Here is a 21,837-nt window from a genome sequence, read left to right on the forward strand (position 1 = left end):
TTAGAACAGGTACTTTACAAAAGAGGAAATCCTAAAGGGCCAGTAATTATATAAAAAAAAAAGTTCTCCAGTCTTAAATAGTTATTTAGTACCATAACCAAATACCATTACATAGCTATCAAATTGCAAAAACGAAAATCTGATAATACAAGTGTTGACAACAGAATAAACTCTCATATACTAAGAAACCAGTGTTATCTAGTGCAGTTGAAGATATACATATACTACTGACTTCTAGACATAGGCCTTAGACTACCCTTATGTATGCCAGGATGTAAAAGAATTTTCAGGGTGCACTGTTCATAATTATCAAAAACTTGGGGGGAAAAGTCAAATGCCCAGTGACAGTATTAAGAGATTTTAAAATTATGGTATATTATTTCAATGAAATATTTTACAGTAAAGAAAACAAATGAATTAAAGATAAATGCAAGATGAAAGAATTGTAGAAAATAATGTTGAGTCAAAAATGCTCACATAAACACATACAACATGATACCATTTATACAAAGTTTGAAATCAGGAAAAACGAATTCATATTGTCTTAGGTGGCACACACAGTGGTATAAAAAACCAAGGGTATTACTAGTGTAAATTTCAGAATTGTGGGTATCTATGGGAAGATGGGGCATGTTAAGACTGGTAAGTGATGGAGATATTTTGGGGTGCTGTTAATGTTGTATTTCTTGACACGCAAGTAGGTTTTACCACGCTTTGTTTTACAACTATTTGTTAAATTATACATATGAAGTTAATGCATCTTTTTCAAGACATATTTTACAATTTAAAAAAATGTTGGGAAAAAAAGATATTGCCCCTGTAGTCAGATTTATGTTGTTAAAATATGTGATCTAGGGGCTGGCCCAGTGGCACAGCGGTTAAGTGCCCACGTTCCGCTTTGGCGGCCCGGGGTTCACCAGTTCCGATCCCAGGTGTGGACATGTCATCACTTGGCACGCCACACTGTGGTAGGCATCCCACATATAAAGCAGAGGAAGATGGGCATGGATGTTAGTTCAGGGCCAGTCCTCCTCAGCGAAAAGAGGAGGATTGGCAGCAGTTAGCTCAAGGCTAATCTTCCTCAAAAAAAAAAAAAATTTGATCTACAATTTATTAAGTGTGAAATCTTCAGCAATTCATCAAACTTCTTGAATTTTGGGCTTCCTCAGTTTTACCATTGAGATAACAATATATTATCTTGCATGTTGTGAGGTTTAAATAAGATAACACATATAAAAAATGTCCAGCAGTTCAATAAATAGAAATCTAAGATGCTTCTGCATTGAATGATTTAGTATCGTAAAGATGTTAGTCCTCTCTAAATTGAGTTACAGATCTAACCAAAATCCCATTTTTGTTAACAACAAACTAAAAAAAAAATTTCTAAAGAGTCATCTGTTTTACCACACCTCCCATTGTTGGGTTTGCTACAAGATAATCTGCAGCATGCATTCTCTATAGAGGTAATATTACTTCTACAGGGGCAAAAATTGATTCTTGGGAGTGGAAAAAACTTAGTTATTAAAATGGTTTGTGGCCCTCCAAAGCTCAATCTTATCCAACAAATTCTTACTCATTACTATTTAATTTCTCTCAGTATGGAGAAATTAATTAATTTAAATTAAATTTTGATTAATGTTTTTCCTTAGAAATGGTGATAATTTAAACAAAAGGTTGAGAAACACTGATCTATAACCTATTCTGAAGCAGTTGAATCTTCTATGAGGAAAGAAAACGATGGAATAATCATAGTTCTTGGAAATGAGAAAATTAGGCTATAATGCTTTCCATCTATCCAGAACAGCTGGATGGGGAAAGGGAAAACGAATGGGGAGAAGGTGATCAGAGTTTTCTGTACAACAAGTCCAAGCCATGCTTTCCAATCTTGTTCAGAAATTTTAGGAAAATGCTTAGAAATGAGAAGAAAATGCTATTACAAGGAGCAATAGTTCTAGTTTTCTTTGAGAGGAAAAGCCAGGAAAAGGTAGCCCAAGAATTTCAGAAGAACCTGATGCCCCTTTCTCACATTTAAGTAAAAGCAAGATGGATAAACTTATTTTTAAGACAGTTAATGTTTCTGAAAGACATACACGTCAGTAAGTTTCAATGAACTAAGGGACGACTGCATAAGGATTTATTCTAATCAGTACCTATGCTGTTTGGGACAAATAAATTGCTTTCAATCTCAACAACTTTCTCACATTTTTTTTCCCTTTTCAAAAAGGAATATTTTTCATATCCATATTTTTAATCCCCTTTTCCATCCTAAATCCTGTACAATTTCCTCAGACAAATCTCTCTCTGTTCTCCATTCTATTTGAATAGGAAAAAACTCAAATAACCAGATATTAAGATGTTAAGAGAAATAAAATGACTTGGATTTACTCCAGACTATCAAGTAAATCAGTAGCACAACAGAGGTCTCTCTGTTCAAAGACCAGGCACTTCTGACGATTATTTATTGATACAGCGCCTAAGTTTAGAAGTTGACTCTCTAATTGATTTCTTCCTTAACATTGTAGAGCTCCCTAATCAACTGTGAGTTTTCCAAACTTATTAAAAATAAATGAGGAAGAAAAAAAGATAATCACAGTTTCTGAAAATGAAAAAATTAAAAATAAGCATGTATTAAAAATATATGACAAGTTAAAAAGAAAGAAAATCCTTCCTATGACAAAGAAGCATAAAAACCAAGAACAGCTTATGGGAGATATTAATAAATGAGAAAATATATAAGTGGGCATTGCTTTTTTAATGTAAAAGAAATTTGATATTTAAACTAAAAGCTTCAAAACTGATTTTGAAACATTTATTATAATATTACTGATAATTATCCACTACAGTGTGATAGGAAACACATTTGAATATTAAAGACAATGACATGAGTTATTCACTCCATAAAAAATTAAAATTATCTGTAGATTTTAATAGCGCATTCATTCAGTCAACCCCTATGGAAGATCAATTCCTTGCATAAATTCACTGCTTCAAATCCACAAAACTCACGTGTTCAGTCATTTCTCTAAATCCAGTAAGTTTTTCATCATAAAACCACACTTCTCTGACACTAAAACTTAAGGATATACATAGTAACCATATAAACGCTCAATATTACTGCTAAATATTGCTTGCAAAGAACACCTTAAATAGTCTGTCACTACGACCTTTGTTGCCAAAACAAAAACGAAGTTTCTCAACAATTTTTCAAACAGAAATGACCTTTAGATTCTTAAACTCCATAACAATATTAGACATTTTATCTGCTTTATTTTTTAAAAAATTAATCAAGAAAAATGAACTCAAGTATCTGAAGAAACTGTAAATTTTTACTTACATATTCAGGTTTTAGTTTTTTATCTCCTCCTCTGACAGCCACTTTTTCTAGTTTATCTATAATGGGCCCAATCATTTCCTCATCTTTAAGCTGAAGCTCTTCATGTATTATTTCTATATCTCGAATAGGATCTACACTTCCTTCAACATGCGTGATATCATCATCTTCAAAAGCACCTAAAATGAATTAAAGGGAAGCAATTCAATAAACAAATGATAGAGAAGATCATTATTAGAGTGAACAAAGATTCCTAGAAGGTTATCAATTTATTCAAATTATTCTGAATTCTTGCAAGTAGGACATAATATTTTTATTTTCCTATTTAGTAATATCTAGGGCACTAGCAACAAAACAGTAGTTTAAGAGCCTCAACATCTCAAAAACTAACTGATGTAAATAAAATTATGATCTTTACAGAAAAGAAAATTATGCTCCAGAACTACTGGTATTTTCAGGTTTGGTACATTAAAAGAGCCTGAATTCCAGGCATGAGAGCCTGAAGTTCTAAACTGCACTATTAGGGTTTCCAAGGGAAACTGGATTTGGGGGGGTCGGGGGAGGAGGTGAAATCATCTGGCAGGCCTCTTCCCTGCTTCAATCTACTTTATCACTGTGGTTCTGACGGTGATTAGATAATGAACCACTCAGACACACAATTTACACAGCAGCTAATTTCATCGGCCTGATTTGAGGGTATGGTTTTTAGGGGGCTATCAAAGAAGCAGATGAAGGTGCATTTGTCATATATGAGTGACAACCATTCACACTATCTGAACAAAATGATGCTGGCCCTTATTAGAAACACATGCTATTATCACATATTTAAAGTGCAGTTGAAGCCATAATTTCAAATTGCCAACTGGAAACATAAGGGTAAAACAACCAGATATTACTGAAGCATGTGTACTGACTTTATGCCCTTTTGAAGACATAATGTGGCAACATAATTCAACTGGGATTTACTCAAATTACCAGATAAAGAACAGCATAACAAAAATGAACAAATACCAAGAAATATTATAAACAGAAAGCAATGATGTACCCACAAAACAAGAAACACATTTATAAACAAATTAATTTAATTAAAATTACCAATTAGATTATACTCCCAAAATGAGATGTCTTCAAACATAAAGCATCAATTATTTTAGATAGAGGTATCATAGGAATCATGAAAGACAGTTTGATAAGAGAAAAACAGTGACTATAGCTCATTCTTATATACCAAAGACCAAGATATTCTCACTACAGGTTACAAGGAGTTCTTAAATATAATTTCCCATAATTAAAAATAATTGTTGTTTGTATCTTAGTGAGGAATTATTCAGTAATAATAGTAAAAAATAGTATATTATGCAATTAAAATATAAGTATTTAAAATAACACAAGTATTCTTGGCATACAACTGATGTATTATATAGTGACAAATTCATATGAACAAAATTATCAAGAAATAAGGAGGTAATATCTTACTAATAAACACACTAGACAAAGAGTGGTTTAGGTAAATTTTTTAAATATTTGAAAAGTATGAAAGAAGTCTCTCTAGAAGCACAATATTATTTACTTATGATTGGAGGCACTTCATACAAATGGCACAATAAAACAGGAAAATAAAAATAAAAGTTAGCTTCCCAGCAGTCAGAGCAACAAAGGAAACATGGTCAGTTCAGTTATAGAAATAACTAAACTTTTTATGACACTCAGAATGAAAAACATCCTATATGATCACTCTTACGTAGGGCCCATGAGAAAGAAACTATAGTGACGTCCCCAGAAGCATCCCTACAGTAAATCATCAGCAGGCGTTAAATGGCAACGTCTTAATCACAACCCTCAATTTTAATGAAGTGGATAATAGAGAGAAACTTAGTAATCTGAATTCTTCTGGAAAAAAGAAAATAAAGCTCTCTGATGATCTGAACTAATCCAAATAGAAAACCTAGAATACAGGTGGGGGAAAATCACCTGTCTATCTTATAACCTTCAAATTAACCTCTAGATTGTACCTCACCTGGAGTTTGCCAAGGATTAGGCTAGGAAAGGAGTTATGGTTGGATCATCACTAATCCATTCCCCCCATATAAGAAAAAACTCCAACACAGACCCTATACACTCTTGATTGCATTGTTGTTACTATGCCTGAAAGTTAGTATTATTATATTCATTTGTATGTGAGGTGGCAACATATTATGAGAACTTAAATTTATTTTTGATAATAAATATTGACAAAAATTAAGTGAGGGGCCGGCCCCGTGGCTGAGTGGTTAAGTGCACACGCTCTGCTGTGGTGGCCCAGGGTTTCGCCAGTTTGGATCCAGGGCGCAGACACGACAGTGCTTGTCAGGCCATGTTGAGGCAGTGTCTCACATGCCACAACTAGAAGGACCTGCAACTAAGATATACAACTATGTACCAGGGGGATTGGGGGAGATAAAGTACGGAAAAAAAAAAAAAAAAGATTGGCAACAGTTGTTAGCTCAGGTGCCAATTTTTGGGGAAAAAAATTAAGTGAAGGGAACATTAAAGTTATCCTTTAAAATTAAATAGCCTTGTGATAAAACGAGGCCAAAAGCAGCTGTAAAATATAAGCTTACGAAAATTTGGTGGCCATCTGGGTAATTTCCCATTTCTTAGAAGTAAAAAATTAGAGATTATTTTCCAAAGATACGCTTCCAGGTCAATAGACCTTACCCTACACTTACATTATAGCATTGCTTCACATCTTATCTTTTTTAGCACAAGATTTAGTGGTTAAGAATAAGAGCTTTGAAGTCACACAGGCTTACTGGTCATAAAATCTCAGACAAATCACTGAACCTCTAGGGATCTCACTTTTACATCTTTAAAATGAAGATGTTTCTGCCTCTCAGAGAAGGGGTATGATTAAATCAGATGTAAAGTGCTCAGCAGAGAGCTCAACAAGTAGAATTCTTTTAGTAATTGAGGCATATACCATTTTTTTATGATGTAGGAATTAGTAATTGAGGAGAAATTCCATAGTAATATAATCAGACATTAATTTTGAGTAATATCATTTCATGTTACTCAATTCACCTTGGAAGAGGTTAAAATAAACTTTATGAGTTTACAGGGTTTTTCCACCATCGATTCTTACTATTTCCCCAGAACATTTTTAGCCTAGTCCATCGTCAAAGTTATTTATTTCAACTTCACATTAACTAAAGCAATTATCATAATTGTTACAATTATCACAATTGCCCTTTGGGGGACACACTGTACTGGTAAAGATGACTCCAGTCATCTTGAAGACTACACCATATCATACTGAATTGCTTGGTGAGAAAGTTATTTCCGTTTCAATTCTCTTTCAGTCCTTCTGACTACGTCAAAGAGAAAGTCTCAGTTTGATGCTGTTGGTCTTTCTAATATTATAAATTTACCTTTTTACCAACAGAGCAGGCCTCAGCCTCAGAGCTTCTAAAGGCTAAAAAATTTTTAATATGTAGTTTCACTGTATTTATTTTTATTATTTTCAATTTTGGCTAGTGATATTAATTATCCTTACATTAGTGACGTTTCCTGTTTAAATAAATTTAGCCAAAAACGTAAGACTACATTTTTTGGTAAAATCAACAAATGTCTGAAAATATTAACTATGGACATTTTGGTGATGGGATGTCATCTGATTTTTACAAACTTTTTTGGTAGTACTATTTTGTATAAAATGATGAGGTGGGGCGACACGCTGCTATGCAATACTTTAGCTGAGATAGTCAGGGAGACCTCTGAGGAGATGACACTGAAGCTGAGACCAGAATGGCCAGAATGAGGCAGTAATGTGAAGATTTGAGGGAAGAGGGTTCTAAGAAGAAAGTATAAAAAGCTTAAAATGGGAACAAGCTTGAAGTGTTTCAGAAATAGAAACAAGGTGAGGGTAGGTGACCCACAGCAGAGGATGGTAAATAGTTTAAGCCGGAGAAGTAAAGCAGTTCACATACATCTGTAAGCCAGGGAGTCTGGATTCTATTCTAGCTGTGATGGAAAGCCACTACTTGGAGAGCTTTAGATGAAGGGGAAGTAGGATAAGAATGTATGATTTATGATTTAAAGAGGCCACCTCGGCTACTTTAAAAAGAACAGACTCTAGGGGCTGGCCCCGTGGCCCAGTGGTTAAGTTCGTGCGCTCCGCTGCAGGTGGCCCAGTGTTTTGTCAGTTCGAATCCTGGGCGCGGACATGGCACTGCTCATCAAACCACGCTGAGGCAGCATCCCACATGTCACAACTAGAAGGACCCACAACGAAGAATATGCAACTATGTACCGGGGGGCTTTGGGGAGAAAAAGGAAAGAATAAAATCTTAAAAAAAAAAAAAAGAACAGACTCTAAAGGAGGGGACAAGAGTGAGGGCAGAAAGACTAAGTTAGGAGGTGGTTGTAGTGGTGCAGATGAGAGATGACCAGATGAGTGGTAACTTGAAATAAAATTATAGCCACAGAGAAGATGAGAAGTGTTTGTACCGGGAATATATTTTATAGATGCACTAGATGTAGGATGGAAGGTCATGACCAGAGATACAAAGCTGGGAGTTAATCAGATGTGTTGGAAGCTACGGGTCTGAACGACATCACGTAGACAGAGCGCTCCAACACGCAGATGTGTGATAGCAAGGAGGAGTCATCAAAAGACACTAAGAAGGGGTAGCACAGTCACAGAAAAAGCAGGAGTATGCTCTTATGGGAGTGAGGGAAAGAAAATGTTTCAAGAAGGAAGGTGTATAGTTGGTGCAAGGGACTCTTGGGATTTCTGATTTCAGGTTCTTAGGATAGATACCCAGTAATGGGATGGCTGGGTCATAGGGTATTTCTGTTTTTAACTTTTTGAGAAATCTCCATACTGTTTTCCATAGTGGCTGTACCAGTTTACATTCCCACCAACAGTCTATGGGCAATCTCTCTACCATCTCTGCTCTGGATCTTATCCTCTCTCAAGGAAGTTTGCTCCACAGATTGTTCTTTCTATTTCCCAAGACCGCAATCTATTTTGCCTTTCTCTCTCCTATATTAGTATCATATCCATTCCACTAACACTTTCCCATCAACATTTAAGTAGGTTTAAGATTCTACATTAAATTAATCATGTCAGTCACCCTCGGACATTAATTTCCATTCCAGCTAATGCTTTCTTTCCGGCAGCTCAGAGTCAAACTTCTTGAAAGAGCCATCTGTACCTGCTCTCTCCGCTTCTGTAGTTCCTCTTTACAACATAATCCACTGCAATTTGGTATGTGCCTCCACCATGTCAACAGAAATTGATCTCAAAAAGGACACCAATGATTTACCTTCATGATGCTAATCAAACGGCTATTCTTCAGGAATCTTGAATGATCTCTCAGTAGCATCTAACTTCAGAGCACTGACATAGTCTCTTCCACTGCTTCTATCTAACTTCATTCTCCTGATTGTCTTCTATTTTCCCTGGCCATTTTTTCTTGGGCTATTCCTTTTCTTGCTCTAAGTACCCTATAAATGCTGATATCTCTCTTAGCTGTCTTCTCTTATCCCTCTATTATACACTCATTAACAGAATTTCCAGCTCAGAACTCCCCTGAGTGGCTCCAGTATACTTTGAGGTAACAGCAAATAAAATGAATCAAAAAACCTTTTTATTTATTATATAAATCATTTCTATTATAAAATCCATTCATAAGTGAATAAATGCAAAATGTCAATGCTTATACTAAAGTTGAGACTTTTAAAATTTGTGTAGCTTCTTTACTGAGATCCAGTCAAAATACAGAAATAATATATGACTTGGTAAGATACATTTGACTATCCATATGGTATTGGACATTCTGCATGATATTTATTTCTTGGTATGAAGTGGCTGAAATGAGTTGGCTATTTTCAATTATTATAAATCAAATGAAGATTGATCAATTTACTCATTCATTCATTCAAAGCCTATCATAAAGATTTGAGTAAAAAGGATAAATCTATATGCTTAAGATGCAAAATCTAACTGGGAAGGATTTCAGAAATAAAAATATACTTCAGAAATTCAGGACTTCTGTGAACCGCTTTGCTATATTACTACTTAAATCTGGGCTGTATTCAGTTTTCAGAAGCAAAGCATCCCTAGCTAGATGCAGAAATGGATTTTAAAACACATGATATATTTAAGTGTACAGACTTCACAGCAGTGCTTTATAAACTGCCTGTCACGGAAACCTTGATATTCTAAATAGCATGTCTAGAGATTTCTTGGGAATAAGAGGTATGTAGTCAAGATGGACCTATTTGACTTGTGTTTTTTCCATCCTCTACCTCTACACAACACAGAGACATGGAATTTCTTGGTATATAAAGCAATATATAAACTACCACCTCCTCAACACATATGCAAACCACAATACTCTAAGTGGACTAAATATAAGTCCTAAATTAAGTTCCTCTTTTAAAGAAAGCTTGCTTATACATCTAATACTATGCTAAGTCTTGTGAGAATTAAAAACAAAAATCAAAATAATAGAATCTTGGTCTCAATGATTGGACAATCCAGTTGAGAAAACGAATCTAATCTAATAAAAGGAGAATAATATTCACTAGCAAGGACTTCAAATATAGGTTTAATTAATAATAATTAATCATTAAGGCCTTTAAATATACAAAAAATAGTATAGGTAAAGAAGACGAAGAAAGGCATGACAAGTAATGGGGAAAAGCACTAGAGAATAAAATAAAGGTTGAAATAAACACAGCCGACTGGAGAGCTTACTATAGTGAGAAAATATTGAAGAATAGTAGAAGATAAAAACATTACATCAGGTTGGGGTGAAGGATAGGGAAGTCCAAGCAGCAAGGTAAATCTGGATCTCACCTGCTAGCTAATAGAAAACCAACATTGGTTTTTATGTTAGTAAGTAACAAATGGAAAGTAGCACTTTAGAATATTAATAAAAGGTTAGGGGCCACATTCCTAAACAAGTAGAAGATAAATTATTAACTATAATGTTGAGATCACAAGACAAGGATGTCCTGCTCAAAAAATCATTATCTTTCCGAATTTCTAATCCATTCTTCAAAGCAAAGTTCTATCTTGTGTCAGAACTAGGATTCTCAACTTCCTTATAATTCTATAGCTCGCTAATATTTAAAGAGAAGAGAGAGAACTAAACTTACATTGGCAATTCTCTTAAAATCTATGGCTTTATTCATAAACACTGGAAAAGTGCCAGTTTCTATGTCCTTTCCATAAATTAGATGACAAAAATTCTTTATTGAATCAGGGGAAGAGTGGTTTTAAGGAGGAGTTAGATGTTTATCACATTCCAAATGCTCTGATTTAGAAGTATAGTTTAAGACTAGGTTTACAGATGCACTTTAAAACTCTAGTACTAACCTAGATAAAGCCTATTCTCCTCTTGACAATAAAAGCAATATAAGCAAGACAAAATCTAATTCATAACCAGACTTTAAGCTTGTAATATTTCTTTATCTCTGTATTACATAAAATGTATAGTTTTAACTACTTTCCCTAAGTTAGAAAGTGGGAGAAAGGCATCTCAATTTATTATATTTACTTCAAAGATCAAAGGTATCATCACCACACACCAAAATAAACTCAAAATGGATCACAGACCTAAAGATTAGGCCTGAAACAATAAGTCTTCTAGAAGAGAATATGGGCAATACACTCTGACATCAGTTTCAAAAGAATCTTTTTGGACACTATAACTCCTCAGTTGAGGGAAACAATAGAAAGAATAAACAAATGGGACTTCATCAGACTAAAGAGCTTCTTCAAGGCAAGGGAAAACAGGATTGAAACAAAAAAACAGCCCATTAATTGGGAAAAAATATTTACAAGCCACTTATCCGACAAAGGGTTAATCTCCATAATATACAAAGAACTCACACAGCTTAACAACAAAAAAACAAACAACCCGATCAAAAAATGGGCAGAGGACATGAACAGACATTTCTCAAAAGAAGATATAAGTATGGCCAACAGACACATGAAAAGATGTTCATCATCGCTAATCATCACGGAAATGCAAATCAAAACTACACTAAGATATCACCTTACACCCGTTAGATTGGCAAAAACATCCAAAACCAAGAGCAACAAATGTTGGAGAGGTTGTGGAGAAAAAGGAACCCTCACACACTGTTGGTGGGAACGCAAACTGGTACAGCCACTATGGAAAACAGTATGGAGATTTCTCAAAAAGTTAAAAATAGAAATACTCTATGACCCAGCCATCCCATTACTGGGTATCTATCCTAAGAACCTGAAATCAGAAATCCCAAGAGTCCCTTGCACCCCTATGTTCATCGCAGCATTATTTACAATAGCCAAGACGTGGAACCAACCCAAATGCCCAGAAACTGATGATTGGATAAAGAAGATATGGTATATATACACAATGGAATACTACTCAGCCATAAAAAAGGACAAAATTGGCCCATTTGCAGCAACATGGATGGACCTCGAGGGTATTATGTTAAGCGAAATAAGCCAGACAGAGAAAGACGAACTCTATATGACTCCACTCATAGGTGGAAGTTAACATATTGACAAGGAGAACTGATCGGTGGTTACCAGGGAAAAGGGGGGGTGGGGGGAGGGCACAAAGGGGGAAGTGGTGTACCCACAACATGACTAACAATAATGTACAACTGAAGTCTCACAAGGTTGTAATCTACCATAATATTAATAAAAAAAAAAAAATCAAAGGTATCAGGGAACAAAGCAAATTTTGGAACACAGAAGAGAACTAATAAATCATTCTACTAACAAAATTCTACTAAAAGTGATGTAGGTTTCTCTAAGCCTTTAGAGTTTGAAGCAAATGAAAAGAGTTGTATCAATCAAATTGTAATTACTTTAAGTGGATATATTTATAGACCTCTGGAGAAATAAAATATTTTGTAAACATATAAAAATGGAAATGATTGGTCTAGTAATATAAACTGTTAATTACTTGATGCAATAGCATAAATAGAATAGCATAACTAGACTTAGTGGGTTGTACTTATTTATAACAATGAATCAATCAAAAGTAGCCTTTGCAGTCTTTAATCTTCATTTTCCAGGGGAAAGCCTATTATTTGAGATAAAGCAAAGGCCCTAAAGTAAGCCAGTCCATGCTACAGGCTAATTATTTAATGCTGGAATAGAAAATAGAACTATGAGTAGCCAAAAGAATTTGCTTTTGCTTTCTCTTCCTTTTCCTCTCCCCTCCTCCTCTCTCATTATAGGAAAAGGTTGAAAAATCAAATCCTGGCCAAGAGGAAGCAAACTACCATCCCTCTGATATATTAAAAAATTGATCATGGTTTTCAAAAAGTTTAGTAAAATAAAATGCACATGTGGCTGACTTTGAGGGACTGATCCAAAATTAAAGAAATTGTAAATGATTCATGCAGGACTTGTAAACAAAGTAGTTAACTTATATGGAAGCAATCAAGCAATGCAAGAAGTAAAAAATCACTCCCAAGCTTGAGACAAACACCTATTTAGTATAAGGGAGAATAGTAAAGTGGGTCAGTCACATTCTGAGAAACCTTAAAATTTTTTGTGTATTATTTTCTCCTAATTTTCTAAGAGATCATATAAATTAAAAATATATGCTTTTAAGTAGTGACTCACAAATAAAACATTAAGAAGGAAGGATAAGATGAACAAAGAGAAAAAAAGAAACAGACATGAAAAGGTAGAAAGACATGAAAAATGTTAAAATTGGAGCTTATATTAGTGTAGTAGCAAGCAAAAAAGGCTTTTGGTTATTACTGACACGGCTTAACTGATTAGGAGCAACACATTACAGTATTATACAATATAATTCTTTCAAATATACAGAAAACTCTGCCTAACAGTTACTGGTATTGTACTTATATTGTAGCTAATTAGGCATCCACACCATCAAGGAATCATTAAAGTCACTTAAAAGTTATGAATTATAAGCCAGAGCCAACACCTGTACTTAATTATATTCAATTGCTCAAAGGTTTTACATTTTTAGTTGCTGCAACATATCAACTCTTTCCAAAGAAGCAGGTAGAAGTACTTTAATGAGAACTAACATTCATCTCTCAGCAAGATTTTCACTTCTTATTCTATGTAACAGATACTTTCAATGCATAAAGGCAAATTTAACCAATGATACTTCGAATTAATATTTACTGAGATCCTGCTCTACTTCCAATGTTGAGCTAGCTCCTTCCGCTGTTATTTTACCTTCCCAATAACCATCTCACTCACTCCCTAACTTCTGAAACATCATTTAGCCTTCCCTCTTCCAGGAGAAAAAGCCCTTTATAAACTGGCCTTGCCCCACTCTCACTCTCCACAAAACCTCAGCTCAAACAAAACTCTTATACAGGGTCTCCAAGCGCTGAAAGTTCTTCAAATTCAACTGCCACTAAATTTTGCCCAGTTCCTTCCCTCAGCCTCAAAAATACAAATCCTTTCTTTTATTACAAATCACATCAACACCCTAAAATGCATAGCTTAATTTCCCCTCACCCACAAGGCACTTCTAGAAAGTCCAGGTGTAAAAGATCTCTAGCATCCCTGTTTGGAATAAAGTATGGTAAAAGTGATGGTTTAATATATTACCCTAATTATGGCTCCTGGGAAAACGCATTTTCATACCTTTTTAAAGAGTAATATTGTAAGGGAGAAAAAAACGCAGTAAAGAAATTAATAAAAACTAGAATTTTATCTTTACTATCAGTACTATAAGCAATGAACTCTCTGCCACTCAAGAAATAAACTAAATGGCAAATCAGGGTTTTAATTTTTCTAATATTGGTGCCCATTAATATGGCACCTTTCAATCAAACTGACCCACTTTCAGTGCTTTCATTTTACATTTTCGATGCTGTTACTCATCCATCTACACGGAATCTTCTTCCTCCTCACTTCTGCCTTTCAAAAAACATTACATATGGCCTTAATTAGATGTCACTGAAATACCTCCACAATGACAACTTCTCTAACCATACCCTCTATCTGAACTGTTAACAATAATCTGGCTGTTTTATTCACATGAACTGCAGCATCCGTATCTAGTACTAGAACACGTGATTCTATCTCCTAGTTACCTAAGCTTGAGAATTCTGTCTTAAATGCTTTTCTAGTTCCCTCCAGTGCCTCGATCAGAGCTGATACACAAATAAGGTGAAGTGAAGAATAAAGTAATGAATGAATGAATGTCTCAAGCACTTAGCACTCAGAATGAAAAACTGTTAGAGGGAGCTATAGATGCTAGATGAAGCTACACATGCAGCACAACAGCAAAGGATCAAGTTCACAGCATACAGTAAGATATTTAGCAAATATTTCAAAGAAGCTAGTGCTAAGTATGTCAATTATATAAATTAAGAGGGTAAATAAAGCACAAAATGTGGTAAACTGTCATAACAGACATAAGAAGTTTCTTGTGTTTCATTTCTTCACCTCTGAATGGCTTGACTATCAGTGACAGATATTCACTTAATTATTTTCTGAGGACTTCTATGGTGTGTTGCACTGGATTACATATTGTGGTACAATTTTTAAAATTTATAAATCAAATTAAGAAAAGGGAACACATACCTATATATTATAACTAAAACCAATAAATTAAGCCACAAAAGAAAGACAGAAAAGGGACTGATCAGTAAGGAGGGAAAGTGTGAATATAAATGAGGACTTTTAGGGATAGACGATAGCAAAGGGAAGCAGAGTCAGAGTCAAGAGGCCATTCATTCCAGGCAGGATGGAAGTGTAAGTATAGCAGAAGTGATTAAGGGTACCAACTGGAATCAGACTACATGGATTCAAATGTTTATTTCAGACTGTTTGATTCATTTGTTATGTGATTATTTAATTTCTCTTCACCTTAGTTCCCTTCTCTGTAAAATACAGATAATAATACCTACCTAATAAGATTGTGCTGAGGATTAAAAGTGATAATGTATGTAAAGATCTTAGGATGGTGCCTGGTACATAGTAAGCATTCAAAATATGTTAGCCATACTTATCAGTGAAAAACTGAAGACAAAGTATATACCAGAGTTTCTCAACCTTGGCACTATTAACACTTTGGGCCAGATAATTCTTTGTTGTGAGGGGCTGACCTGTCCACTATAGGATGTTTAACAGCACCTCTGGCCTCTACGAACTAGATGGCACTAACACACACACACACACACACGAGCATACGCACATGCACACAGGCATGCACCGTGGCTGAGAAGTTAAAAAATGTCTCCAGACACTGCTAACCCCCAGCTGAGAACCACTAGTGCACACCAAAAGACAAACGTTGTGCTATGCAGCAACCAAAAGATGCTACCATAGGTTCAAACGTGCAGCTGTCAATTGATGGAAAGGTTCTAATACTGAGCTGAGGAGTTGCAGTTTAATCTCTTTGATTATAAAATTCCTCCATAGATTTTCAGAGAAGCGCTCTCGTGGTCTTGCTCTTGCTTGCTTACTCACTTACACTCTCTTTAAATGATTCTATTAGTTATGTACAGGATCTAACAGCTTAGAGACACACTCATGGTCACAAACAAAGCAGCTGATTGTTGGATACTAGTTACAGAAATAACATGAAAGTGATCAAATCTAAAAAGAAAATCTTCACAAAGATTTTTTGTCTAGTGGGCAGTAAAAATGATAAATTCAGAAAAAATGAAATGTGCCTGGTCATAAAGTTGGAGGTGTGTAATAGCTAGTTAAAGATATATATCTTTTTTTTATTGTAATAACATTGGTTTATAATACTATATAAATTCCAGATGTACATCATTACACTTTGATTTCAAAGATATACATCTTAAGACACATTATTTAACATTTACTGAATGTTAATCACAAAGAGAATAGGGCCAGGAGCTGGAGGGCAAATTCCAAAGATGAGAAAAACCTGAAGAAGATTAGTTTCTGCCTTCAAAGATGTTTACAATCTATTAAAGGAGACAGATCAGCGCATAATAAATACAAGTAAACCCAGGGAGAAGGGAAGCAGAGAGTGGGTCAGTACGCAGTACAAGCTGATGAAAAAAGACAGACAAGGTTGCAAACTGGAACACTTGTGTTACATAGATGCCATTTAAAATTTAGATTAAGCTTCATGTACAGGTTTTGATGGAAGTATAAATTATTTTTTAATCCCATATTTAAATGTATTGATGCTGTGATAAGAGATAATATTGTCTCCACTAGAGTTGGAAACTGGTATTTAAATGCTTGAAAAATGTAAACATGTGACAGGTATTAATCAGTCAAGTAAATGGCTGGCTATTAATTTTTAAAAATAACTATTTCATAGCTTTATCCATAATATCAATGGATTATGATTTTTACCTAGTTTCTCTAAGATATGGGGTGGGAGGACTAGAAGGAAAGGGAAAAGGAGGACTCACCAAGAACATCTGGTGATAGAACAGGAAAACGATGGTTTGACTAAATCCACATTACACAACAGAGATCATATTCTTGGGTCCAAATGAAAAGTACTGTGAAAGTAAACGTCCTAAAACCAGATAACAAACTTTACAAAATAATTAGACCCTTATATACAATAACCCACAGCTCTAAAATGAGGGCAAGAAACATGGAAGGAAGGGTAAGCCGGGAGAGATTAAGGACAGGCAAACAACCGCACCTTCGGGAGCAAATTGTGTAAGGAGATCACTGCATCTCCAGTATTCTTCCAACCTGATCCACCCTAACCGGCTCAACAAAATGGGTACCAACTACCTGAGAGACTCCTAGAATTCTACTGCTATCCTCAAGTCCTCAAGACCTAGTCATCATCATCAATAGTTAAGCCAGAGCAAACAATCACCACCAGGTGGTGCCAAACCAAAGCCAGTACCAGAATGGATGTGGCTGGGCCTGCACCTTGCCACACCCCTCACCCCCCTGCAGCTAGCTGTGCAGGTTCAGCCCAGTCATTTCACTCATCTAGCAATAAAATGACCTCATTATTTTATGTAACTGAAACTTTTGGGCTCAGTAGCACCTTATACCAGAGGAGGGGTGGTTACTGCAACACATTCTTTTGGGTGGGGAAGGGGGGAAGTGGGAGGTGGGAGGAGATGATAATTTGGGCTTAAGACTAGTTACAGAGGAATACACTAAAAAGAATTTTTTTTTTTTTTTGCTTTATGCCATACTTAGTTAATATAAACTCAGATAAAGTCTTAAAACGAATCAGGAAATCATAAATAAGAATGCAGTACACAAAAAGTTCTGACCAATTAAGACTTTAAATAGTTAAATATGAACACAATTAATGCTTCAAGGCTTTTCTACATGGCTCTACTAATGAATCATGATCTTCAACAAGAGAGAAAGGACATAGTATCACTGAGCTCCTGAATAAAGTTAAATGATCCTATAGCTCTTTGTCTTTAGAGCATAAAACATGGGGACTATTGTAATAAAGTAAGACAAATTTCCCCACCCCTTCCTCAGTGTAAAAAAAATACAGAAGTTTCTCTAAATTCCTTTAATAATCACCTCAAAATTTCGAGAGAAAGACTTCACGGCACACTTATTCCCCTCCATCTCTATCTATCCCCACCACTACCAGATCTTACCACAGCTTCTATGTTATACCTGTCAAGATCTGACGACTGTATGTTATGTATTCATCTGAACAGAACCACTACACTTAGTTACAGGCTATCATCAACCAATTCATTCTCTTGCTAAAATCAAGTCATCCAATTACTCCTTGACTAATCAAGGCTGTTTTGGCTTTTTCTTTTTTCAAAAGGTACTCAACAGCATAAACAGTTCACTTACAAGAAATGGAAAGGGGCTAATCAGCAGAATTATTGTTTTGCTGCTACAATTTGCAGTATTTAAATGTAGTTGCTGATTGGACTGAAAGTTTTATGATATAGCATACAAAACTAGTTTAATACAACCGTGAAGCTGTGTAGTGTATTGTCTTGCCATGGCTATACTGGTCGTCTTTGTAGGATAGACAATTGACTACTTTTTAAAAAATAAAGATATTTTAAAGAAGTGTCAGAATACTTTGCCACATACATTGGTTTTATAAAGGCAATAACCTATTAATTCTTGAGCACTATTTTTAAAATTAGCAACTGTGTGCACACATACAAGTGTGACTGTTACATGTGTATAAAAACCACACTGCTTGGGTTTTTAATCTACATTTATTTTGGCTTCTAAGCAATAATAAACAGAAGAGCCATTATTTAATTATTTGATTATTATTTAAGAAAATAAGGATTATCTTAAATATGTACATGTTTTAAACAAATACGTTACCCTTCACAAAAAATAAAGCAGTGGGCACTACATTTCTAAAATGAGGAGTATTTCAAATTACAAGAATAATTCTGGGTGCACACAAACTGTAAAATAAAATTATTATCCATCAGTATTGTTACCCTTATGCATAGAGAATTTCTGAGCGAATATTTAGCAGAATGACTAAAGACTAAAATCTAAACACTAAACTAAAATCTTGAATTTTATTTACTCACTAAAAAATAAGAAAAGATTTATATGTCAAAACTTGACTGAAAATTTTGAAGAGAGATGAGGTTCAGTTTTTAAACTCAGATTTACCTTGTTAAATATGGAGCTACATTAACAAAAAGACAAATTTTATTTTGCAGGAGGAAGACATACTTTTGTAGTAAAATGAATAGTTTGGCTTTTTTTTAAACCTTAAAACATAGCCAAATTCTTTATACATTAAAATGATGCTGTGCACTAACCATTAACAAGAACTTACATATAAGAGGAAAATAACACACACATAAATAGGATTAAGACAATTTCTGAATCTTTTATATATGTGCACATACATTACACAAATAATACTCTATGGCATATATTTTGCATATTAAGACCCATTTAGAAATGAAATTCTAGACAGAATTGTAAAATTATACTTTCATCAAATGTCTGATAGGACCATTCAACATATACATAAACATTTCAGAAAACCCTTAATTCCACAAATGCATTGAACAAAGGTATATAAATGCTAGCATATTTCAAACCAACTATGCTTAATTTCCAAAAAATATGCTTTTATTTTAATAATTTTTTTAAAAAAATTCAATCTGGTTATCTATGCTGAAATTCAAGGAAGCAAATAAATTAAAAACTAAGATACACTAACAACAGAGAACTAATATTCCTTAAAGCTGAATATTTCTCAGAGTAGGCACACCTGCCAATATATTAAAAATAAGTAAAATCAACTACAAAAGTGATAAATCAAATGCCATGGTAGACTTGACTTCTCGAGACAGCATTTTCAGCCGTCTTTTGTGGCTTTGTTTGGCGCCATAGTCCTTTAAGTTTTGTCTTCATAAAGCCCTAACTAGTTGTAATCATTTGCAGCCTAATTGTGGACATTTATCTGCTTTTCTTATGCATAGAACATAGCTATTAAAGCTGAATGGTGATGGTGTGAAGTATAGGTTAAATTGGGTGAAATTAAAGCAAATTACTCCGGGATGTGGAAATCTGAAAATAGAAACCACCAATGATTTGCAACCCTCTTGATGATCAGCTTCACAGAACCCTAAACGACAAGAAAACTTACATATTTTAAAGTTAACTAGGTTTTTAAAAATAATATGTATAAATGTATTTTTAACTACATGCACTTCTTAGTAATGGTGGAAAGATTATTTGTTTAACTCAGCTGCAATGTGAAAAAGATCTCAGGTTTCTATTTTAGATAGTGCAGTTCATTTCTTAAATGAGATTTCCTTTCTGTCATATAAATTTTTACCTATAAGAATTCATTCAACTATATGAAACACAATCTAGACACATTATCATATATTATTTTGCTAGGTAAGTTTTTAACCCTGAATAAAAGTATTATTAATACTAGAGATGATATAACACTGAAGTTACAGTAATAAAAGAAAATGAAAAATGTAAACATCAATGTATAGGCTTATTTATAAATATGCCATATATAAATCTGCATGTGTGACTAGCATACAGAAAAAAATATATACAGAGGCCTAATAATAAATGTAAAACATTAGAATACAAGAATTTTATTTTTATTTATCTAAAACCTTACTTCTTGGGGCTGGACCAGTGACAGAGTGGTTAAGTTTGAGTGCACTGCTTTGGTGGCCTGGGTTCCCAAGTTCAGATCCCAGGCGCGGAACCAGCATCTCTCAAGCCACACTGTGGCAGCATCCCACATACAAAATAGAGGAAGATTGGCACAGATGTTAGCTCAGCAACAATCTTCCTCAAGCAAAAAGAGGAAAATTGGCAATAGATGTTAGCTCAGGGCCAATCTTCCTCACACACACACAAAATAAAACAAAATCTTACTGCTTGATCCACAGTTCAGACAAAGACAATAAAAACAAATCCACATGCACCTTGCATATTTTCTTAGGCAAGCAAGCAAAGTAGGACAAAAAATTTACTAGACCACAATTTACAATAGCTTACGCTAAAGCTGGAAAAAATTTCTAGCAATGAAACTGACATCTTTCTTTACTGACTGCTTTGTAGAAAGCATATTTAGGTATATGGGGAGAGAAGAAATTCTATGATATGGCCCACACCTTCAAGGAGCTTACAATCTAGTTGGAGAATTAAGACAAGCATATGTAACTAAATCATGGCTGCATGAAATGGTACCTATTATATAAACAGAGCTCCTGACTTCAAAGATAAGAAAGAGCAAAAGGCGAGTAGGGAAGGAGAACCACAAAGGATATGGATCTTAGAGAATAAAACTAGCTAGAGGTACAGCAAAGACAGGGTGAAATGCATAAGGTACATTCAGAACACAAGAAGCAAATCTGTCTGAGGAAAACTTAGAACAGAGAAGAGAGCACTGAAAAGCATACTAATGCTTGACAATGAAGAGCCTTGAGTACTCGGCAGAAAATAGAATTCTCAGGAAAGCATGAATGTGTTACAAGAGGTGGTAATATAATCAAATGCAATGACTCACAAGTAGTGATACATCTAATTTCTCAATGGCTGTTATCACAATTAAAAGCAATATGCCAAAGATGTGGTCCTCTGGAATACGAGCAACATCCCTAGATCCTAGGGGGTTCCCCTTTGCTTGCCTTATACCAGGCTATGAAGGTAACTTCTTCTTACTTAGTAACTGTATCCTTACATACTCATTATCTTTGTGTTTTAGAGTCAGCATAATACAAAACCTAATATTCACTGTAATATTCAGCTACTGGTAGAATTTTTGTGTGTGTATATTTTTAAACCAGCAATAATATATACTTCTAAATAATACTGCAATGTTAATAAAATGTAAGTTGGAAACTTAACAAAATACGACAATTATTTTCTACTCTGTGAAAACTAGGCATTTTTTTTCCTCCATGGTATGGGACCCAAATCCTTGTACATAGTCACTATGGGACATAAGAACGGTTGGGAACCACTACTCTTGAAGGAAGAAGCTGGATGAAGGAGAGACTAGAACAGTGATTTTCAAAAATCCCCTAGGGTTCAGATGATTCCCAGACCTCTCCCT

General features: G+C 34.7%; 1 protein-coding gene across 3 annotated transcripts in view; it reads right to left on the reverse strand.

Annotated features, from left to right (window-relative positions):
* Positions 1 to 21,837, reverse strand: part of OLA1 (Obg like ATPase 1) — a 166,906-nt gene that overhangs the window by 70,544 nt on the left and 74,525 nt on the right. For all 3 annotated transcript variants that reach the window (XM_023622021.2, XM_005601585.3, XM_001499353.5), the window contains one exon: positions 3,335 to 3,510. In XM_023622021.2, coding sequence (XP_023477789.1) covers positions 3,335 to 3,409 — 75 coding nt within the window. In that variant the 5' untranslated portion in view covers positions 3,410 to 3,510. The remainder of the gene's footprint in view (positions 1 to 3,334; positions 3,511 to 21,837) is intronic.

Source organism: Equus caballus, chromosome 18 (assembly GCF_041296265.1).
Source record: "Equus caballus isolate H_3958 breed thoroughbred chromosome 18, TB-T2T, whole genome shotgun sequence".
Classification (NCBI taxonomy): domain Eukaryota; kingdom Metazoa; phylum Chordata; class Mammalia; order Perissodactyla; family Equidae; genus Equus; species Equus caballus.